The 20,256-nt window shown below is 49.7% G+C and overlaps 1 protein-coding gene and 1 long non-coding RNA gene across 3 annotated transcripts in view; one reads left to right on the plus strand and one right to left on the minus strand.

Moving 5' to 3' along the window:
• The window catches only part of PRAG1 (PEAK1 related, kinase-activating pseudokinase 1), a 49,880-nt gene extending 40,522 nt beyond the window's left edge, over window positions 1–9,358 (minus strand). The window contains exons 1-3 of one of the 2 annotated variants that reach the window (XM_002919542.4): window positions 9,123–9,358; window positions 4,513–5,018; window positions 372–2,209 (exon numbers count right to left, since the gene is read on the minus strand). In XM_002919542.4, the coding sequence (XP_002919588.2) occupies window positions 372–2,209; window positions 4,513–4,842 (2,168 nt within the window). In that variant the 5' untranslated portion in view covers window positions 4,843–5,018; window positions 9,123–9,358. Of the gene's footprint in view, window positions 1–371; window positions 2,246–4,512; window positions 5,019–9,122 lie in introns of those variants that run through there. The other variant, XM_034647480.1, reaches the window with a different exon arrangement.
• A 723-nt stretch (window positions 9,359–10,081) lies between these two features.
• On the plus strand, window positions 10,082–18,571 carry LOC117797121. The gene is made up of 3 exons (XR_004622008.1): window positions 10,082–10,290; window positions 11,259–11,413; window positions 18,278–18,571. It is a non-coding gene; the product is annotated as an uncharacterized LOC117797121 (long non-coding RNA).
• The last annotated feature ends 1,685 nt before the right edge of the window (window positions 18,572–20,256 follow it).

Consider the following 20,256-nt stretch of genomic DNA (forward strand, 5'->3'; position numbering starts at 1 on the left):
CTGCGTGTCTAAATAAACGGCGAATCTCAACATTTCCCTGCGGAAGCCTGCTAGAGAGACTTCGGAGAGATGGGGAGGAAAAGAGCAGCAGCGTATACGACTCCAAGCACCAGGAAAGGGGAACGACTTGGCATGCTTCTTGGAAAGATTCATGCCAAAAAGCCAATCCCGGGCAGGGCAGTGCTTGTAGGCTTGTTTGGGGAGCACACACATGAACGACTCAGGAACTGACTTCAAGGCACAAGGGCCTTCGGGCAGACACCGGGGCCCGGAGCGCAGGACTCCGAGCTGGGGCCTCAGGGCTTTGGGTAAAGGGCAACAGCAAAGGTTTCTAGAAGGGTCCCGAGTTACACGCAGACCATCGTACTCACCTCGACTTCGGAGGTGGCGGTGGCGGTGAGAATACCTCAATCCCGCTTCTGTCCTTGGGGAACTCAAAGGCAAAAGAGGCTGATTTGCTCATGCCAGTCCCGACTTTGCCGCTCTGCCCAGAGGAGCTGTCCATGGGGCGCAGACGGTGCCAGGTGGAGGAGTTTGTGGGGTCTGGGGTGCCGTTTTCCATCTCTCTTCCCCAGCTTTGACTCAACAGCTCCTGCTCCACCTCGTCCTCTTCCTCTATCCGGCACTGGCGGCTCCAGGCCCCGGTCTGGTACCGGGGCCTCCTCTGGTCCAAGGTTGAGGCTGTGGCCGCAGGCAGGTGGCATGGGACAGAGTCACTGGCGGCAATGCCGTTGGCCCGGCAGGAAGAGGCAGGGTCCGTGGGGCCCCTGAAGGAAGTCGGGGGCCCAGTACCACCAGTGGAGCTCCCCTCGCTGAGATCAGACAGTGGGGAGGGAGACGGTGACACCGGGGACCCTCCGGGACTACTCTTGGACAGCTTGGGGGGAATGGCGGGCTTCCCCTTGGGTGTGTTCTCACTCGCGTCGAGACGGTGGCTTTCTCGGGAGCTCAGCCCCTGCCCAGCTGAAGCCTCCTCATCACCTGCCTCGGAGTCCTGGCTCACAGGCCCGCGTGGCCACTGTACCCCCACAGCAGAGTCGGGGCTGCTCAGGTAGATGGTCCGGTGGTCCTCTTCTGGATGGGCTGCCATGACTGTGATGGTGGCTGCCACCTGGGGAGCCATATCTGGGCCTTCCCTGTCCCGGCCCCAGCCAGATGCTCCTTTCTGAGCCCAGGCATTAGCTGTCCGTACCTGGCCCTGGCCCTGGCCCCGAGCAGCTGCTGCCTGTTCCACTGTAGCCTGTGGCTTAGAAGGTGCTGGAACCGCCTTCCTCCTCTTGGTGCTTTCAGCATAGATGGGTTCAGGCTGTACAGCCTCCCTGGGGTGGGCTGGAGGCTGGGGCTCCCCAGTCAGTCCAAGGCACCTGTTAGAGGTCACCACATGGCAGCCTGAGTCCTGCTGCTTCCCTGGCATGGGTTCCTTCATGAGGGAGCAATAGTCACTCTCAAGATGGGGGGTGAAGGGGCTGCTGGCCCCACTGCTGGCACTCCCACAGGAGAGGCCGTCTGAAGAACTGGCAGCCTCTGAGGTGAGGGACAGCTTCTTGGGACCCAGGCGGGGCAGGCTCTCTGCTGGGCCCTGGCTGCAGCACTCCCTCGGGAAGCTCAAAACCCGCTTCTCCTCCTCAGGGAGCCCCTCGCACACTCCCTGCTCCCAGCACAGTGGTGAGCGCTCCCCTCTGCCAGGTCTGCACTGAGAACTCTCAGCCTGTGAGGTGTCCGTGGCAACGGGGCTCCCAGGGCAACAGTCCAGGATGGAGCAATACTCCCCCCCTTCGCTGTCCCCTGAAGGTGAGCACCTTTGATCGCTGTCATCCTCCGAGGGCAGGGACTCCCGCAGGGGATGCGGAGAGGGGCAGGGCCCAGGGCCCTTGTGACAGCCAGACGTCATCCCAGCAAAGACAGCCACCTTCTGGTGGAAGCTCTCCTGAGTGGAGGTCAGCTCTTGGTAGGGAAACATGGGTTTATCTTCTCGCCCAACCTTCTCACTGGAGAAACTCACTGGGTGGAAGGCCGTGTTCCGCTCCCCCCGGGCCTCTAGGCTGTGCAGGCCGACCATGGCATACGCGGGGGGGCAGCGAGCATGGCCCTCTGTGGACACAGAGGGCCCGGCGGGCTTCTGGACACCACGGAAGCTGCCCAGGTAAACTATCGGCACGTCGTCCTGCTTCGGGAGGGGGAGCTTGCCGGGGGCTCGTCTCCAGATGACCTACACAGCCCCAAGGTTAAAAGACTTACATTAGACCTTGTCAGAGAAAAAAGGAAGAGAGAAAAAGTGAGAGGGAAGTGCCATGACATTGTCAACGGTCTTCTGTGCTGTAGCGAGGAAGCTCTCCAGCACGCCTACCTTCTGATCTCCCCACAGACTCTCTTCATTGCTGGGGCCCCCCTGGAGCCAGTGGTCTTCCCAGACACTGAGCTGTGCTTCCCACCCGGGGTCTGTAATTCTGTAGGTTTAAGTCTCTGAGGTATGGGGGGGGGGGAACCTCTAAAAAAGAACATTCTGCCTTTTCCCTCAAAATGGCCCGAAGAGATAAACTCTCTGCAGACCTTTGAAAACAGAGTTTTGAGTTTGGATGAATTTTTGTTTTATGTTTGTTAGTTTTTTGATAACTGTGTCACAGTACAATCCTGAAGAAACTAAAAGTCATGGGGCTTTTTTAAAACAGCTTGGGTGGGTGCGGGGGCAGGAGAGTGAGGGGTGGTTTCTGAGCTGGGTCCCCAGCTCCCTTGGTCCTCTCTGGGCCACGCCAAAGAGCTACTCCCCCTCCAAGTTACAGGCAGTGACCTCAGCCAGAGTGGCTGGACTAGTTGAGCTCTGGGACAAAGATGTGGGCTGGTCATGGGGTGCCCGGGTGGCTCAGTTGGTTAAGCGTCCAACTCTTGGTTTCAGCTCAGTTCATGATCTCAGGGTCAAGAGATCAAGTCTTGTGTCGGGCTCCACGCTAAGCCCGGAGTTTACTTGAGATTCTCTCTCTCTCTCTCTCTGTCCTTCCCCCCACTCATGCACACACACACACACACACACACACACACTTTCTCTCTCTCTCTCTAAATAAAATCTTAAAAAAAAAAAAAAAAAGATGTTGCCTGGTCATTCTCATCACTGAAGTCACAGTCCCCTTGTCCTTCTCTTCTAAAGTCTCCCCTACCCCAAAACCTTCAGATGCAGCCTCAAAGTTGGGCATTCGCCTCCTTTTCAAGATGATTCTGAACTGAAGGAGTAGGGTCCCTAGCTTATGTCTGTGAAGACCGGAGGTACTGAGCACAGCCCGGAGAATGGGTGTAACCAGCTCATGACACATGGAGCAGTTCTGAAGGGACATGGACCTAAGTGCAACCACAGGAAATGCCTCGCCTCAGTTAAGCCTCCTCCAGTTTAAAACTGGCCTCTGATTTCACACAGGCTCAATCACCCTTCCTGATCCACTCAGTATGATGATTTAGGAAAACTAGAATAGGTGAAAAGATCAAACAAGTCCCAAGCAGTTCTCAGATGTTCTAGACTTCCAGCTTCCTAGACCTGTCTAGAGGCAGCAGGCTTTACGTGCCCTCTAAATTATTATACCCTTGCGAGGGGGACTTGCGGGACGAGCAGAACGGTTTAATCTCTAGGGATATAACTGTCTCTAGTGATCCCAGGTCAAAGCTGCTAAAATCCAAGCTTCACCATTGGATATACGAACGCTGCCTGGGAACTGGATACGAAGGAATTACTGCTAACACATTAAGTGTGACCGTGGTATTGTGGTTCTCTTTTTTAGGAAGACTTTATGTTTTATTTTTTATTTTTTTATTTTTTTTTAAAGATTTTATTTATTTATTTGACAGAGATAGAGACAGCCAGTGAGAGAGGGACCACAAGCAGGGGGAGTGGGAGAGGAAGAAGCAGGCTCATAGCAGAGGAGCCTGATATGGGGCTCGATCCCATAACGCCGGGATCATGCCCTGAGCCGAAGGCAGACGCTTAACGACTGAGCCACCCAGGCGCCCCAGACTTTATGTTTTAAAGACATGGGTGGAAATGATTCGATGTCTGGGGTTTGCTTTAAAATCACAGGGAGGGGAGCGTGGGGCTGGGGGCAGAGAGGAAGCAAGATGGGGCCATGAGTTGATCTGTGGACGCTCATGGTGGAGGGCCGTGGACGCAAGGCATTTGTTATGCAATCTCTGCTACTCGTGTACGCATTTTAAACTAGCCATGAAAAAACTTGAAAAAAAATTTTTTTTAAAAAGCTGCATTTTTGCGCGTCTCCAGATACATAATTAAGACCATATCCAAGGCCCCTTGAGGGACTGGACGGATGGTTCTCAGCCTGAAGGGACAGGTGGAAGGGAGCGCAGATAGGAAAGGAGGGCAGCAGTCAGGAAGGAGCAGTCGTGGGGCAGGCTGACGGGAGGCCAGCCCGCGGGAGCCTTGCTCTAACAGCCCTCCCTGGCTGCCGGCCAGCCATCCAGCCTTACAACCAGAGCAGCCCCTGTAAAAATACCACAGCGGTTAGTCAGCCTCACCTGCGAGACGTCGGCGCTCAGGTTCGCCTCCGTCCACACCTCGGAGGCGTCGGAGCTCATCATGGTGGGCTTCACGGCGATGGTGGGCTTGGAGTAGGGTGAGCCGTTCACGCCTTCATCTTCCAGGCGGCAGTTGTCAGGCCTGGGGGGCAAGCGAGGCGGAGGGGGCAGGTGGCCGGCTCTTGGCTGGGGCTGGCCGGGCGCCAGCTGGTGGTCACTCCTCAGGCAGAAGCAGTTCTTGCAGGACCCGGGCTTCCAGATGTGCTCCACAAAGTCGCTGCACGCAGACATCTTTGGGCTCTCGGGGTTCAGTCGGACGGTCTGGTGCATCTTGAGCCGACGGGGCGCTGGTTCATCTTGCGCTCGGCTCCCCGGCGTGGTCTTCTGGAAGGTGGATGCGGGCCACAGGGCGGCCTCCCGGAGCAGCAGAGCCCTGGGCGATCAGAGAGCTGCCCGAGCTGAGGACGGCTGCATGACCAGCCAGAGCCTGCTTAGCTCAAGGGGGGCTTGTAGGGAAAAGGAAGGAGGAAAGAAGGAGAAAAAAGGTAAAGATTAGGATTCATGTATTTGGAGGCCCTCACCTATCTGTCGTAAGGCTCTTAGTCACTCTCTGGTGCGGCCTTATCAGAAGCAGCAAAAACCAAACATAACTCTGTTCCAGGAGTACAGAGCACGGTGGGCATGTCAGTCCCCAGGGCTGAGGTTTGGGGGCTGTGACAGGAAGAAATCACACAGGGTTTTAGACGAGAAACCTGCATGGCATCCATGTGTTGCCTGCTGTTATGCATCTAGAGCTTGGGACAAGAACGACAAAGTCATACAGCAAATAAAAATGGTGGCTTCTAGAGGAGAAGCCACAACTTTTCACCAAGGACTGTGTGAGTGGGCAGGTAGGCCTGGGCCCTGAGCCCAGCGCTGGAAGCCATACTTCTGGCCAGGTGGACACTCAACGGATGAGAAAGGGGAGAGGGGTGGGGCCGGCCTGCCCCTCAGGGGAACTGTGTTGGGAGGGCCGGCATCTTGGGAATCTGCCCTCCTCCCCTTACTTCATAGACTTTTTTCAACCCAGTGGTGAGGTCCACAGAGCTGGGGCTGCCCGCAAAGGAGGGAAACAGAAAGACAAATGCCTGATTACCATAGCCCTCTGGTCTAAGGGTGGCTGGGTAAAATATAACAAAGGGAAGAGATTATCACACAATTGTTTTTCCCTACGATTTACCCCTGGGGGTAAGGCAGTCTGCTTGTTGCAGGAGTTGTCTCTGATAGTCAAACAGCGAGCAGAGAGTTGGCCCAGAGAAACTAGTAAATTCACCTGCTGAAGAGGAGCTCAAAGGGTTGCAGATATTAACCAATTAGCGTGAATAACACCCCGGCAGTTATCCCCATTTTACAGGTGGAGAAACAATGGCAATGACATAAACCAAGACTTGTCCAACAGACACAGGGAGTTCGGTGGTTCTAGAAGGCAAGGCGAACTGTGCTGGCAGCCCTTCAACTCTTCACATCATTCATTATACAGAGTGGCTCCCCATCACCTGTTCGCTGCTCGTCACTCTTCTTTCCTCATTTAAATGAAATGTTCATGAGGAAATCATTCCTACAAACCTCAGGCAATCAGATTGTCAACAAAAAGGGAGTTTTGCCTTGAGGTTTGCTCTCCACTCTCCTCTAGTGGGAACTTGATTTGGGGCTGATGCCATCTGAACTATCAACAGGACTAACCAGGTGGAATGAGCCAGGAGCCCGTTCCAGCATCTTTGGGGAGAGTGCTCTCTTTCCAGTGACCCACACTCGCAGACAGGGGTGCTTATTCAACAAGCACCGCAGCTAAATTCACCTCCTTTCCCTCCCAAGTTCACTGTGAAGCCACTGCATCGGGAAGCTAAACGAACACTCTGAGATAAAGACAAGTGTCTGTCTTTCAGCAACTGTTCGTAGGGTCTTACGCATCCCTCTGTTCAAGATGATTGTGGGTAAGGGTCTTCTCCTCCCCTAAATACACCCAAGTAGTGGGTTCATGCCTCACCAAGCTCCCCAGAAGAGGTCACTAAGCTTCAACAAGCCGAGGAGGATAGCAAGGATTTTTCTTCCTCCCAGAATCTTGAACCATGGGGAGCTTTAGGCTCTGCTGCTAAATTTTGGAGGGGCGGGGGAGTGGAGGAAGCACACTGGTGTTCAGAGAGCAAGTGTCCACATCCCTGCCCCAAGGTGGGGAGATGGTCCTTTCCTAGAGAGTGGTTGGCTTCCGGACCACAGGGAAAGAGAGGCTCCCCTTTACTGCAGACAAAGGCTCCCGAGCCCCCTGGATTGGATGGGGAAAGAAAACTTAGAAACCCATTCTGTGGGGGCCTCTCCCGTTCCTGCAGCTCCTTATAAGGCTGAGCTATCTATGAAGGTGGGTGTCCAACCACTTCCTCAGGGCTGCCACAGACTCACAAAGAGGCAGTCTGGGGTGGCCACTCTTCATTTCCTCCCCAGCAGGCAACCGAGAGCACAAACTTGTCATGTCTGCTTGGTGCCAGAGCGCCCCATTCTTTGTCCCCGATGGCCCACAATAGCCCTGGCACTTTGGGAAGCTTCCTACAGAACCCTCGCCAGCTTACACACACTCTCTCTGCTCCCATGCCCAACTCTGAAATTCTCTGACACCGACACAGCTCTCCACTGGACTGCTCAGAGATGCGAAGGTTTTTAGGGGAAGTCTTTGAGTAAGAGAACAGAATGCAGCACTAGCCTTCCACCATCATTGACTCACAGCATCCTGTTAAAACTGGTTTTTCAGTCACAGCAAACAGAAGTTCCCATCATTTCAAGCCAGAAAGATTCCAGTTCTGTCTACAGAGCTCTATGCCTGGAATTATCTCCTATTTGTTTTCAGTGAAAGATGGTGAAAAACTCAAGTGGCACTCACAAAGTGGTAACGGCGCTTCGCCTACCAGTGCCAACTCTCCACAGCCTGGGAGTGGTACCTTCCTGCCCACATTCCTTACCTCCGAGGGGAGGCAGCCCCCAGAATTATGCAAATTGCCCCATTTCAGTGGGAGGCAGCAGTGTAAGATTAGAAAAAGATCCCAGCATTCTTTCTGATCCAAGTCCCGATAAAATATCTTTGCCTCTGCAAACTTCTGCACTAGATTTGTGGCTACAATTTGCAAGACTGAAGTTGTCAGACACACTCCCATCCCATTTAAGAAGAATCTGAAGAATGGTGGCCAGATCCATAAAATTAAATCTTTTGGCTCAAAACGGCTCTCACACTGGAATCAAAGGTTGTTTATGCCTTACCCTGAAGTGACAGAATTCCAGAAAATACTCACCTAAAATAAATAAATAAATATAGATAGATAGATATATCAATTAAATTAATGCAACACCGGAAAAGAAAAGTACATATGGAAAGTGTCTGGACTTCACTACTCCACTGGCAGGGGTTGCCCAGGCAGAAAGAACAAGGTGACAACCTTAACACCCACCCAACACACACACAGAGGGTGTCATGACACTTGCCCAACTTTTTAATTTTTTTCCTTCTCCAATGCTATGTAATCTAATCTCAGCAGTAGGAATGTGATTTTCATGGGTTAGACCTACTATAGCCTAAACCAGTTAAGGAGGATGGCCGAATTCCACAGGATCCCCTGATAACAAAGTAGCTGCAGAATGCCCCAGGGCTTCCTGTCAAATTTCCCTCTCAAAAAGGGAAAAGGTTGCTACCATAGTTCAGGCCAGTGATCAATAAGGTCCGTGGAACCTGACTCTGCCCTGATCTCATTGCAAAACTCCTGGCCCACAGACCTTTGGGCTTTCGTCTCCAGCTCTGCAAAGCCATGCCCTCGCTGGCTGAGCTCTACCTGAGAAAAATAAACACATATAGCCGGCCCTGCCTCCATTCCCATTTACAGGACCTGAAAGCGGAAAGGTGGAGAGGTTCTATTTTCTCAGTGTGTGTGTGTGTGTGTGTGTGTGTGTCCCCGCCTGCGGACACAAGCAAAGGTTAAGAACGTGCCCACAGTACGCCTTTCGGAGGGCTCAGCCAGGGCTCGGGAGAAAGGCATCATCTCGTTCCCTCTGGGGACTCGGACGCTGGCATCTAACCCGAGGCAGCACACGAGGCGGCTACTCTGGGGCCCCAAACCATCTCACCCCCGGGATCCCGGTCCTAGCAGCCCGGGCGGTCTCTCCCTTTCCGCTCCTTTGACAATACTCCTGCCGCAAAAATGAAGTCTTTCCCATCAGCAACTCGCAAAGCGCTTCAGTCTCTTACCCTAAACAGAACAGCAAGCCCAACAAGACCAGCTGAACAGTCGGTTTCCCCTCCCCGAACTCAAAGGAAAGTTTCCCCATTTTAAACAGCGCGATTCTCCAATGAATCGAAAACACCCCTCCGGCTCCCGTGTGCTCGAGGCTCAGCGCCTCCAACCTCGAGCCCAACCCCGGGCGCACGCGGTCCGGACGCTCCACCCTCCGCCAGCGGCCGCCTGTCACCCCGGGGGACGCCAACAGAGGGTCGCCCTCTCGGCGACCGCAGCGCTCCCCCGGAGCTCCCCTCTGTGGCCACGTTCGCCAGACAAAAAGAGACTGGATTCGGAGAAAGCGTCGCGCGGGCTCACCTCGGGGCCGCGCTCCCCCGGCCTCGCCGTTGGTCGCCGAGCCGCCAGCCGCCCCGCCGGGCGCCTCGGAGCATTGTTTGGAGAGTGAGTGCGCGCGGTGCCTGCCCGGCCGCGGGCGGGTGTCCTCTGCCTGGGCCGGGAGGCCGGGTGGCAGCTGCGAGCGCGGCTCCGCCCCTCCGCCTCCGGTTACGCCGCGCGCCCGGGCTGCCGCCCGCACCTCCGCAGTCCNCTGCAGACCCGCGAGCCGAGCCCCCACCTGCCCCCGCCCTGGAGGCGGCGGTGCGCGCCTCTGCCACGGCGACGGTCGGGGCTTGCAGCCTTTCTTTGGCCACAATGTCAGTATAGGTGGCAGAGGTGTCCTGCATCCCTTCATCCAGCCAGCTCTGCGAGACCCCGGGGCGGGGAAAGCCCGAGAGCTGGGGTGGGGGAACGAGAAAGCGAGGGGTCGAGACGGGTCGCGAAAGCTGCGTGGGCACCGATATTGTCCATTACTGTGGCGGGGGAGGAGGGTGGGGCACGAGGGAGCCGGACTGGGAATCCCGACCGCGGATTCCAGGTCCCGCTCAGTCCTGGGACTGAGCGTCCCGCAATTGCTTCATCCCCAGGAACTTTAGTTTTCTGGATGTAGAAGGAAAGGAGAGAGCTGGTCTTCCACCTCGCTCGGACGGACATCCAGGTCTTCCGCGAGCCAGTATTACACCTGTGTTTACAGTTATCCGTAGGTGACTCACTCACTGAGACAGACTGAGTTCGAGATAGTCCCCGGACTAAAAAATCTTGTAACAGAGAATATGACAGCCTACCACCTAGTCAGTCCCCTCCCTTCCTCCAGCTGCCTATGACAGGCTCGCACCTTGACCTGGGTGTTCCCTCAGAGAGTTAGCGAGCGCAAGGGTCACCACCTTAAGCTGCCTGGGTGGGGGCAATGTGGTGAAATAGAATAGGAATAAGACCCTGAAAAGAAACACCTGTGGCCTCTTCTCTAACCCCGCCTTCCTCCCCAAAGAGGTAGTATTGTAACTCCAGTTAGGTCCTCTGCCCTTCTTCGGTCCACAGGGATGAGCCCTTGAGCCTCCACCCAGCTGAGAGGAGGAAGACTGGTTTCCCTCGAGAGTCCTGTGCTTTCCATGAGATATGGCAGTGACAGCAGGACTGAGGGGGTGAGCAGGTAGGTGGAGTGGAGACAGGGAGAAGACCTGTTTTTGAGATTTGGCTTGGATGCTAGAAAAGGGGAAAGGTAGAGGGATATAAGGAATACTTCCTCATGCTCCACTGTCTTAGTATGAATAGAATTGGGGGGGTGGCATAGAGGGATGGAGGGGAGCTAACGTTGGTTAAGTACCTACCCTTTGCCAAGCCACCTCATGAGAGGGACATCATCCCCATTTTATAGGGAAGAAACCTGACGCACAGAGGACCCCATAATTTGCCAGGGCCCATCAGCTGAGCAGTGGTAATACTGAGATCAGAAGCAACAGCCGTCTGGCTCCACTAGTGGACAGTTCCACTCTGCCGTGCTGCCCTCTCCAAGTCCTGGCAGTCCAGCCCTCTTTATCTTTCTTCTCAAGGAAACCATGTGAACAAGCATGGAAGGAAAACTCTGGATAGCCTCCATCAGCATCCAACAAAACTGAAGGGACCAGGCCTCCTTCTCCTATAAGACCCAGTGGGGGGACTGGGGGGTACTGGTGATAAGCAGATAAGTTCAAAGTGGTCTGCACTGGAGAAATACAAAAATGGCATAAGGATGCGCGTGCAACTTAGTTACAGCAGGAGACGGTGCACCCTGGGATTCGAGAAGTTCCTGGTTCCCATGATTCAGGCCAGATATATCATTTCTCCCTCTTTAAGGCCTGGATGGGGACACCCACCTCACAGGATTGAGCCTATAGAGGGCATTCATGTTCCCACTTGATTTTCCTCTCCTTACTTAATTTGTCCTTAAGACAAACAGGCTGAAGAGCGTAATTATAAGAAGCGAAGGCAACAGTGTGGCAAGGTTGGCAGCTCTATGGCAGGTTGGCAGTTCTGTGGCACAGGATGGCAATTGAAGGGTTAATTTAGTCTTTCTGCAGAATAAACCGTGTTCCCAAGTGTTTTGCTGTGCTCACACAAAATAAATGCATTATCCTGTAGTTGCTGACATATCACGTGCATCCTTTTATGCCAGCGACATGGCCTTAAAGATGGCTTCATCTTGCCCAGTGAAAAGAATCAAAAAGTACTTCAAAGGACCCACTTAGATCCACATAAAATACACATTCTCTTATCCAGTGCTCCACCAGTGACTGGTAAGTATGGTATCTCCTCAGTAAAGCTGTGGTAAGCTCATGCATTTTAATAATTAACAATTCTTGCTCGAACTTCCACACTGCAGCCTGCAATGCAGTGCCATTTGCGTGTACACAGCATTCCGCTTCTGGCTACTTATCAGTCCGTTTCATGACACTTCTAAATGCAGGGCTCAGGTTCCCTGATATAGATCAGATCTTGAGGGAGAGCGATTCCCTTCATGGTTTTAGTCTGTGAACACCAGTCTGTATAAGAGAGCAGTGAAATTGGGGGAAATTAGGACAAAGGCTGGGACAGGTGGCGCTTTGGGGGTAGGTAAGCTAGAGTCATTTAACATTAGAAAGGCAAAAAGGCAGAATGAGGAAGTGGACACATTAAAATATACTGAGAAGAGGCTAGCCTGGGGTATTGGAGGGGTTGGACAGTGGGAAGATTGGACCAAAGTAATCCCATGCCTGGTCTCTCCCCGGCCGGAGAATAGACCCCAAACAACAGAGAGGTGTCTCTCCCCTAAAAGGGAGAAAGGGGTTCCGTTTTAGTCAACAAACATTTATTGAGCACCTTCTACTTATGAAGGGCTGGATGAGGTCCTACGGGGATAATAGAAGGTCTGTGAGCGGGAGATGATGCAGGGGCAGTGGGGGCTCAAAGACGGAAAAGATGGAAACCCAAAAAGTGGTTTCACGGAGGCAGGGAGCTTAGGAGAATGAGAAGAATTTCCATTTGTGGACAATGGGGACTTTCCAGACTGAGAGGATGGTATCCACAAAGGAATGGTCGTGGGAGAGACAGGAGACTGCAGAGATACCCCATCCGGTCTGGCTGGAGCGTGGTTATAGGAGACAAGGCTGAAACTGCAGTGTGGGACCGGCAAGAAGGAGGGAGCCTACCAACCAATGGGGGAGCATTGACTTTTCTGAACAACCGAATGACGTCATCCAAGCTAGTTTTTCATTAGCTCCACCTGGATCTTCTAGCCCAGATAGATTAGGAAGTGGGAGAGGAGGTTGGAGACAAAGAGACTGGCTTGGACTGTCTGTCTGTGGTCCAGATGGGGGATAAGGGGCTGTGATAAAGGAGGCTGCAGTGGGAATGGAAAGCAGGGATGTGGGATGGATGGTTTGGAAAAAGACGTGAAGTGGAGATCTGGGTACTGGCTACTTAATAATTCCCTGAGGACAATAAGATATTTACACAGAATTGCTTACATTGCAGAGCATTCACTTTGTGTCAGGCCCTGTGTGTGAAAGGGTTTGCATTCCTTTTCTCATATGAAGCTCACAGAAATTCCCAGGTAGGTGCTGCTATGGGAGGGGAGGAAGGAATCAAAGATAACCAGCAGAATTTTAGCCTTCAGAGACTGGTAGACTAATGGTTTCACTAGTACAGCTAGGAAGTCAGGGCATTTACTGTATGGTCTCTTGAGTCTGGTGTGTATGGCAGCCAACCGGGGAAGGAAGGTATCCCGCCAGCTGTGGCGTTTGGAGCCATAGAAAAAATGGAGGATATTGGAGAAGAGATGACATGAAGAGGTGAAGTGTTGGCAAACACGTTAATCTAGAAGAGGCCATGGAGAAAAGGAGCGTGGACCCTTTCTTTGAGACCTTCTGAAACCCAGAGCAGTGTGAAGAGGGAATTCAGGTTGGAGTGAATTGTTTGAGATGGAGAGTGTCTGAGGCCAGCTGAAATTCTTAGTCACTCTGTGTATAACAGCAGCAAGTTCCAGTGGACCCCATGGAAGAAAGGAAATCAGTGGGGAGGAAAATGGAATAGGAAAGGTGGGCTCTTCGATAGGGCTGTCAGTCCAGAAAAGGACATTTAACAGGGGGACGACGGGCTGCCGATGAGATAGGATGGAATCCCTGGAAGCCATGGGCAGGTGTCCAAAACCACCCGGGAGGGGATTGGGCTGGGAAGAAGGGAAGGAAAAAGGTCTTCTGAGAATTTGCTGTGAGGAGCTCATCTGAGTTTTTTCTGTGTGTGGCTGGAGGCTGGTCTTCTCAGCGAGCCAGCCAAAGGTTGGTCTAACAAGCATACACAGCCCCACTCCCCTCCTTCTTTCTCCCCAAGTGATAATCAGCTCTTTGGGTTGCCAACCCAACTTATCTCTTTCTTCTCTGAGCTGTGGAAATTCAAGTAATCTTATCGGTTAACCCATGTCCTGTGATTATGGCATCACATCCTTGTGTCCCAGCTTTTTAAAAAACCTTTTCCAACATCCCGTCCTCCCCCCGACTTTAGTCCTAGGCAATTCTCCACAGGATAAAACATTCTAAATAATTTACAGTATCATATTCCAAGCACTGAATAGATTTTTCCCCCCAAACTGAAAGCTATTATTTAAATAACTGCTGGATGTCAAAATTTCAAACCACATGGGACTGAGAGCCCAGGGTTCAAGATTGTTATGATCTTCCTTTGTGCCCAAGTGACACAGAGCTCAGATGTCAAGTGTTGAAGAAGGAAAACACTTCCTTTTTTTCCTTTTATAGAATAAACACAGTTAGATGCACTTCGGTGACAGATACCTTATTGAAAACCTCATTTTTTAAAAAAAATGTTAATATTATAGGTTGAATTGTGTTCTCCCACCTTCCAAAAAGAGAGATTGATGTCCTAACCCCAGTTTCTCAGAACGTGACCTTATTTGGAAGTAAGGTCTATAAAGAGGTAACCAACTTAAAATAAGGTCACTAGGCTGGTCCCTAAGCCAATGGGACTGGTGTCCTTATAAAAAGGAGGAAAGAAACAGACACCCGAAAAAGGAGACTGTGTGAAAATACAATGGGAGAAGAGGCCATGTGACTAAATCGATGCTTCTAGAAGCCCAGGAAGACCAAGAATTGCCAGCATACACCAGAAGCTAGAAGAGGCAAGGGTTTTGCTCCAGAGCTGTTAGAGAGAGCATGGCTCTTGCCTCCACCTTGATCTCAGACTTCTAGCTTCCAGAACCTTGAGACAATACATTTCTGTTGTTTTAAGCTGCCCAGTTTTTGGTATTTTGTTACAGCAACCCTAGAAAAATAATACGGTTACTAAAATGAAAATGTGCCAGTGAGTGATATACACTATTGCTTCTAGGCAGAAGGTAAAGATTTTTCAAAAATCAGCTCCAAAGAGCATGACATACAGGAGACGTGTTAATTAATGTCCACTAAGGCTATAAGGGCAGACAGTTTTCTGTAATAAGGTCAGCATGAACCTTTGTTCAACCTGCCCTAGGAAGAGAATGGGAAGAGAACCATCTAGAGAATGGTTCATTCGTTCATTGATAGCTCCCTCTTTCTCTGGTTTCAGGGCCCATGGTTAGGAGAAAGTCCTGGTTCCTTACCTGTGTTGGCATTTGCATGGTTGAGAAACTCCTCACCTCCACACCCAGGCAGTATGAATTAAGATGTACTTTAAAGCCCATCAAAGGATTGTTCTGGGTCCACATACACTTCCAGAGATGTCATAAATGGACAGGAGAGATCATCCAGACCTAATCCTTCAGGGACACATGGAGACACTGAGGTCCTCAATGACTGACATGACTTACCCAAGGTCTCCTGAGCCATTTCATAACCTTGTTCCTCTGAGCTTTCAAGGTTGTTTGGTTTTAATGTGGACTCACTGTGAGTTAAGGGTGTGAAAATAAGAACTATTTGAGGAATTAATTCATGACTCCCACTGGTTGGCTTTCTGACTGAGCTGGAGCCAGGGTTGGAAAGAAGCAGAATATTTGACGTTAGGAAGAGTCACAAAGAAAAAAACCCATTGGAAAGATCTGCTTCGTTGCCCTAAAGAAAACCTCTTAATGGTACAGCCACTTCAGAAAACATTCAATGGTTTCCTAGAAAGTTAACCATAACTTTGTCTTATGGCCCAGCAATTCCACTCCTAGACATCTACCTAAAAGAAATGAAACTAGGTACACACAAAAACTGGCACACAAATGCTCTCACAGCATTATTTATAAGAGCTAAAGAGGACAAACAACCCAAATGTCCATCAACTGGTGAATGAATAAGGACATGGTCTGTCCATACAGGGAAATACCATTCAGTAATAAAACAAAAAAATCCTGATACACGTGACAACACGGATGAACCTCAAGGAGGTTATGCCAACTGAAAGCAGCCGGGCACCAAAGATGACTTAACGTGCAATTCCATTTATGTGAAATATCTGGGAGAAATAACTTGATAGAGACAGAACATGGATGAGCAGCTGCCTGGGGCGGGGAGTGGGAATGGCGTCTGGGATCGGGGATTGATTGTCAAGGGGCATGGGGGATCTTACTCTAATGACAAAAGTGTTCTTCAACTGGATTGTGAATCGTGATGGCACAACTTGAAAAATGGACTAAAAACTGTTAAATCGTACACTTAAAAGGGTTGAACTTTATGGGATGTAAATTATACCTCAATGAAGTTGTTTATAAAAAGAGAAAGAATGGAATATGATTCAGCCTTAAAAATGATGGAAACGGACATCAAGTGGGATAACGTTACGCCAAGTGGGATAAGCCAGTTACAAAAGGAAAATTGCTGTATGATTCCACTTTATGCGAGGTTCCTAGAGTAGTCAAATTCATGGAGAGAGCAAGCAGAATGGTAGTTGCTGGGGGTGGGGGGGAGGGGGGCGTGGAATGAGTGGGGAACTATTGTTTAGTGGGTGCAGTTTCCTTTTGGGAAGATGAAAAAGTTCTGGAGAGAGATGGTGATGATAGTTGAACAGAAATGTCAATGTGCTTAATGCCACAGAACTGTATATTTAAAAAAGTTAAAATGGCATATTTTATGTTGTGTATACTTTATATAATTGAGAGAGAGATTGAGAGAAACACCTATATTCCTATATGTGAACTGCCTATTTCTGAAAGATGAAACAGGTCTGAGAAATCTCGTGTTTTCTTTCTTTCTTCTTTTTTTAAGTAGGCTCCATACCCAGTGTGGAGCCCAACGCGAGGCTCAAACTTACAACCCCCGAGATCAAGACCTGAACTGAGATCAGGAGTCAGATGCCCAACTGACTGAGTCACCCAGGCATCCCAAATCTCATGTTATCTTTAAGCCAGTGAGCCTTAGTCATTCAAAAGACCATCAGTTTTTAAACTCCTGTAGGAAATAGATCGATCCATAATTCTATAAAGTCACAGAAACTCCAGGCCTATTTGCCACCTGATAAATCATGGATGAGAAAACATCACTGCTTTACTGTTCAACCCTCCCACCGCTGAGCGTCTTTCTCCCCATGTCTCCCCCAAGTCAGCTTTGGTTTTGCATTATACTAGGTCAGCCGACTTCTGAGTGTCCTGACCTCTGCGTTGTTTTTGTTGACTTCACCCGAAGGCTTCTGTGTAACATCACCTCTGAGACCTAGTTATCATTTGCCAAAACCCAGCCATGTGAATGTCATTATATGGACTGTATCTGAGGGGTTTTTACTTACAAATGTGAGCCAGTGCTCTCAATCAAGCTTTCCGAGGCATGTTCCATGGTAGAAGAAAAGAAAGGTTTCTGTTTTATTTATCTAAAAAGAACACATCATTTACCATCTGTTGTAAAGTTTCATAAGCCTGTTGAAAAGCAAACTGTTTCCTTTGCTTATTCACCCTTACAGGGAAGTGGTCTTTTCTTTTTCCCTTCTTTTTTCCTTATGGTTCTCATAGGAAATACACTACAAAAGGATTGAAAGACAATCTTTTGGGCACTTAGAACGTTTTAGCAATAATCAGCATTGGCCCTTTCTAGGAGTAAAATCCCATTTTGATACAGCAAAAGTGACTCTGGGGACATCTTATTTCTCTCCATGGTCCACCACATGGTGAAACCAAATATACTTTTACCTGCTTCCTCCTTTCATGTTTCTGAGAGCATGAACTGCGTGAAGAGACAGATGGTGCTTGGTTTCTATGCTGGGTGGGGTAGGGTGACATGGGGGAGCAAATAAACCTTCCTCTCTAGGACCTGTATATACATGCAACCTTCCTTCAATTTCAGGCCCACACTATGTAATTGACATAGAGTATCTGTAACCTATCTATCCAACCCCAGAGCCTTCTCCAAACACTGGCCTTTACTAGCAAACTACTTTTCCCCAAGTCATAATGTCCTAGAATTAGCATTCTCATGTGGGGAGGACTTGCATAGTCAGAACAGTCAATAATCAAGTATAGAAGACTGGAGGGAGAAAAAGTGGTTTATTTATTTGCCAGAACCGCTGTTTAAACTCCCAGACAGCATTGCCCACAGAATCCTCCTTGCTGTACTTTGCGGAGTCAAGGCGATCTGCTTGTGGGTTTACATCCCTAACTGGTTCTGACATACCAAGACGGTGGCTGAAAGGCTCCGGGAGGGATGCTTGGTAGAATGTCTAGTGGCCACAGAAGGTAGCAGAGTCACCAGTCTTTGCAAGTGACCAATGAATGGGGGAGGGGGACCATCATATCTGGAAAGGGGGAGGGGAGCAAAACCTTCAACTAATTTACTGGAAAGCCCCAGGCTTTGTTAAGGAGGCTTTAGGATAATAGCTCTTTTGACTGACTGTTCAGTTTTTTTTTTCCCCTTTTAGAAGTGGCAGTGGTGGCTGGCAGGGAGAGACATGTAGAAAGCAGGGCAGGAAAGGGGTCAAAAGACACGTGATGGGGCTGATTAACAAGTAGGCTTTTTAAGCAGTGGCCAGGGGACACCTGCAGCTCTTCCAGACTTGCTGGCCCAGTAGGGGTTGTTTGAATGAGAAAACAGCTTCCAGAAAGATGTAACACAAGAGCATAAAAGGGAAAAAGAAAAATGTGCATTTGTGAGATGAGGGGATTGTAGAGTTTTACCTCTGATTCCTCTCCAAAGAAATCTTTTATTATCCAATATTCTCCTCCATAGGTCAAGGCTCACAAGATGAGGAGAGCGGACTCATCACCAGGGCACATCGCTGGTGTTTTGCTCCAAAAGGAATTTGCTTTCAAACAGACATGCATTCACTAATCTCTTTTCTAAAAAAAAGAAAGAAAGAAAGAAAGAAAGAAAGAAAGAAAGAAAGAAAAAAGAAAACCACAAACACAAAATCTCTTCCAACTCAGCTGACTGAGTCCAAGTGGGGATGACAGCAGCATTCACTGGCATGATCCCACAGAGCCAGTGTCCAGAATGAAAGTAAATGTGACTTTTCAAATCAGGGCATAGTGTTGCTTTGTTTGTAATTCAATTAAAGAACAGGCATTACAATGTTATTGTATGACAGAGGACATAATACAGAGATTCACATCTTTTGGGCTATAATACAGCAAAGCTGTGCTTCACAGATTGAGAACACATCTTGAGAAACCAGAAGGGGACAGACAGTTCCTGATCTCCAAGGGGCTATACTGAGTGTGGTGGCTGGTGGGGGGCAGAGGGGAGAGGAGGAAAAGGACAAAATTCCCATACCTTCCATAGTTAACCAGCTTAGCCCAGAGCTATACCAGATGATTAGGTCTCATATTTACTGCTATTTGCTATGGTTAATAGAGCCTTCCTTGATAAACACCAATTGTGAGATCATACACATGAGATGCCTATATGTCTATCTATCTGTCTGTCTCTCTATTTATCTATCTCTCCCTATTGAGATGCTAACTTGCCACAGAAGGTCAGCCCCTTAAATTTGTTTTTAGCCAGACTTGGAAGGAATTAAATTATCATAAGCATTATCATTGCCACCTTTGGAAAGCCTTAGCTGACTCTGGAAAAAGACTTGGATGTTCCTTCTTGGTGCTTTCCCTGGCCTCAGTGTCCTCGTCTGTAAAACACAGAAAGTAATACCTTCCTCAAGGGGTTGTTTTGAAAATTAAGTAAGCTATGTAAAATGCCTAGCTCAGAACCTGGGGTCTTACTACACTTGGGCTATTTTAACAAAGTGCCGTAAACAACAAATATTTATTTCTCACAGTTCTGGAGGCTGGGAAGTCTAAGATCAAGGCAGCCTCAATGTCTGGTGAGAGCCCCCTTCCTGGTTCACAGAAGGCTGTCTTTTTGCTGGGTCCTCATATGGTGGAAGGGGTAGAGGAACTCTCTGGGGTCTACTCTGTAAAGACACTAATCCCATTCAGGAGTGCTCCACTCTCATGACCTAATCACCTCCCAAAGATCCCACCTCCTAATACCATCCCTTTGCGGGGTAGGTTTCGAAATATGAATTTTGGGGGTGAACCAAGCCATTAATCTACAGTACCTGGAATATACTACACTCAGTCAATGCTGGGTGTTGTGAGAGCATGCATCAGAAAGTTACATCCATTCATCCACTCATTCAGCACATTTTTATGGAGGACACACCATGTACCAGGCTCGAAGCAAGATCTTGATGATACAGTGATGAGCTAAATAGATAGGCTTCCTGACTTTCTGAACTGGACAATATAGCGGGGAGCAGGGGATTGGGGGGATGGGCAATGACACAGCCAAACAGGACCATGCATTCTTTTTAATTATATTCCCTTTAAAATTTTTCTAATTGAAGTATAATTAACATACAGTATTGTATTAGTTGCAGGTGTAAGGATTGTGCATTTTTGGTGGCTAATTATGACAGGTGTTCCGAAGCAACAATGCTCTATAAGGTTGCAAGGCAGGGGAACTCCACTGCCCAGGGAGTTAGCGAGGTCTTCCCTATGATTGATATTGTGCCTGAGGTTGCCAGGATGACAGGGGACTGCTTGGAAGGTGAAGCGGCTCACGGAAGCAGGGTGTGGGAAAGGGTATCTGTTCTGTTGTGGCTTAATGTCAAACTCTTGCAGGATCAGGGTATTTATTTGTATGGATTTGGAAGAACTAAATTCTTGCCCTTTTCCTGGTATGTGAGTTGTTCCCTCTGGCATCACAGG

Source organism: Ailuropoda melanoleuca, chromosome 18, assembly GCF_002007445.2.
Source record: "Ailuropoda melanoleuca isolate Jingjing chromosome 18, ASM200744v2, whole genome shotgun sequence".
Lineage (NCBI taxonomy): Eukaryota > Metazoa > Chordata > Mammalia > Carnivora > Ursidae > Ailuropoda > Ailuropoda melanoleuca.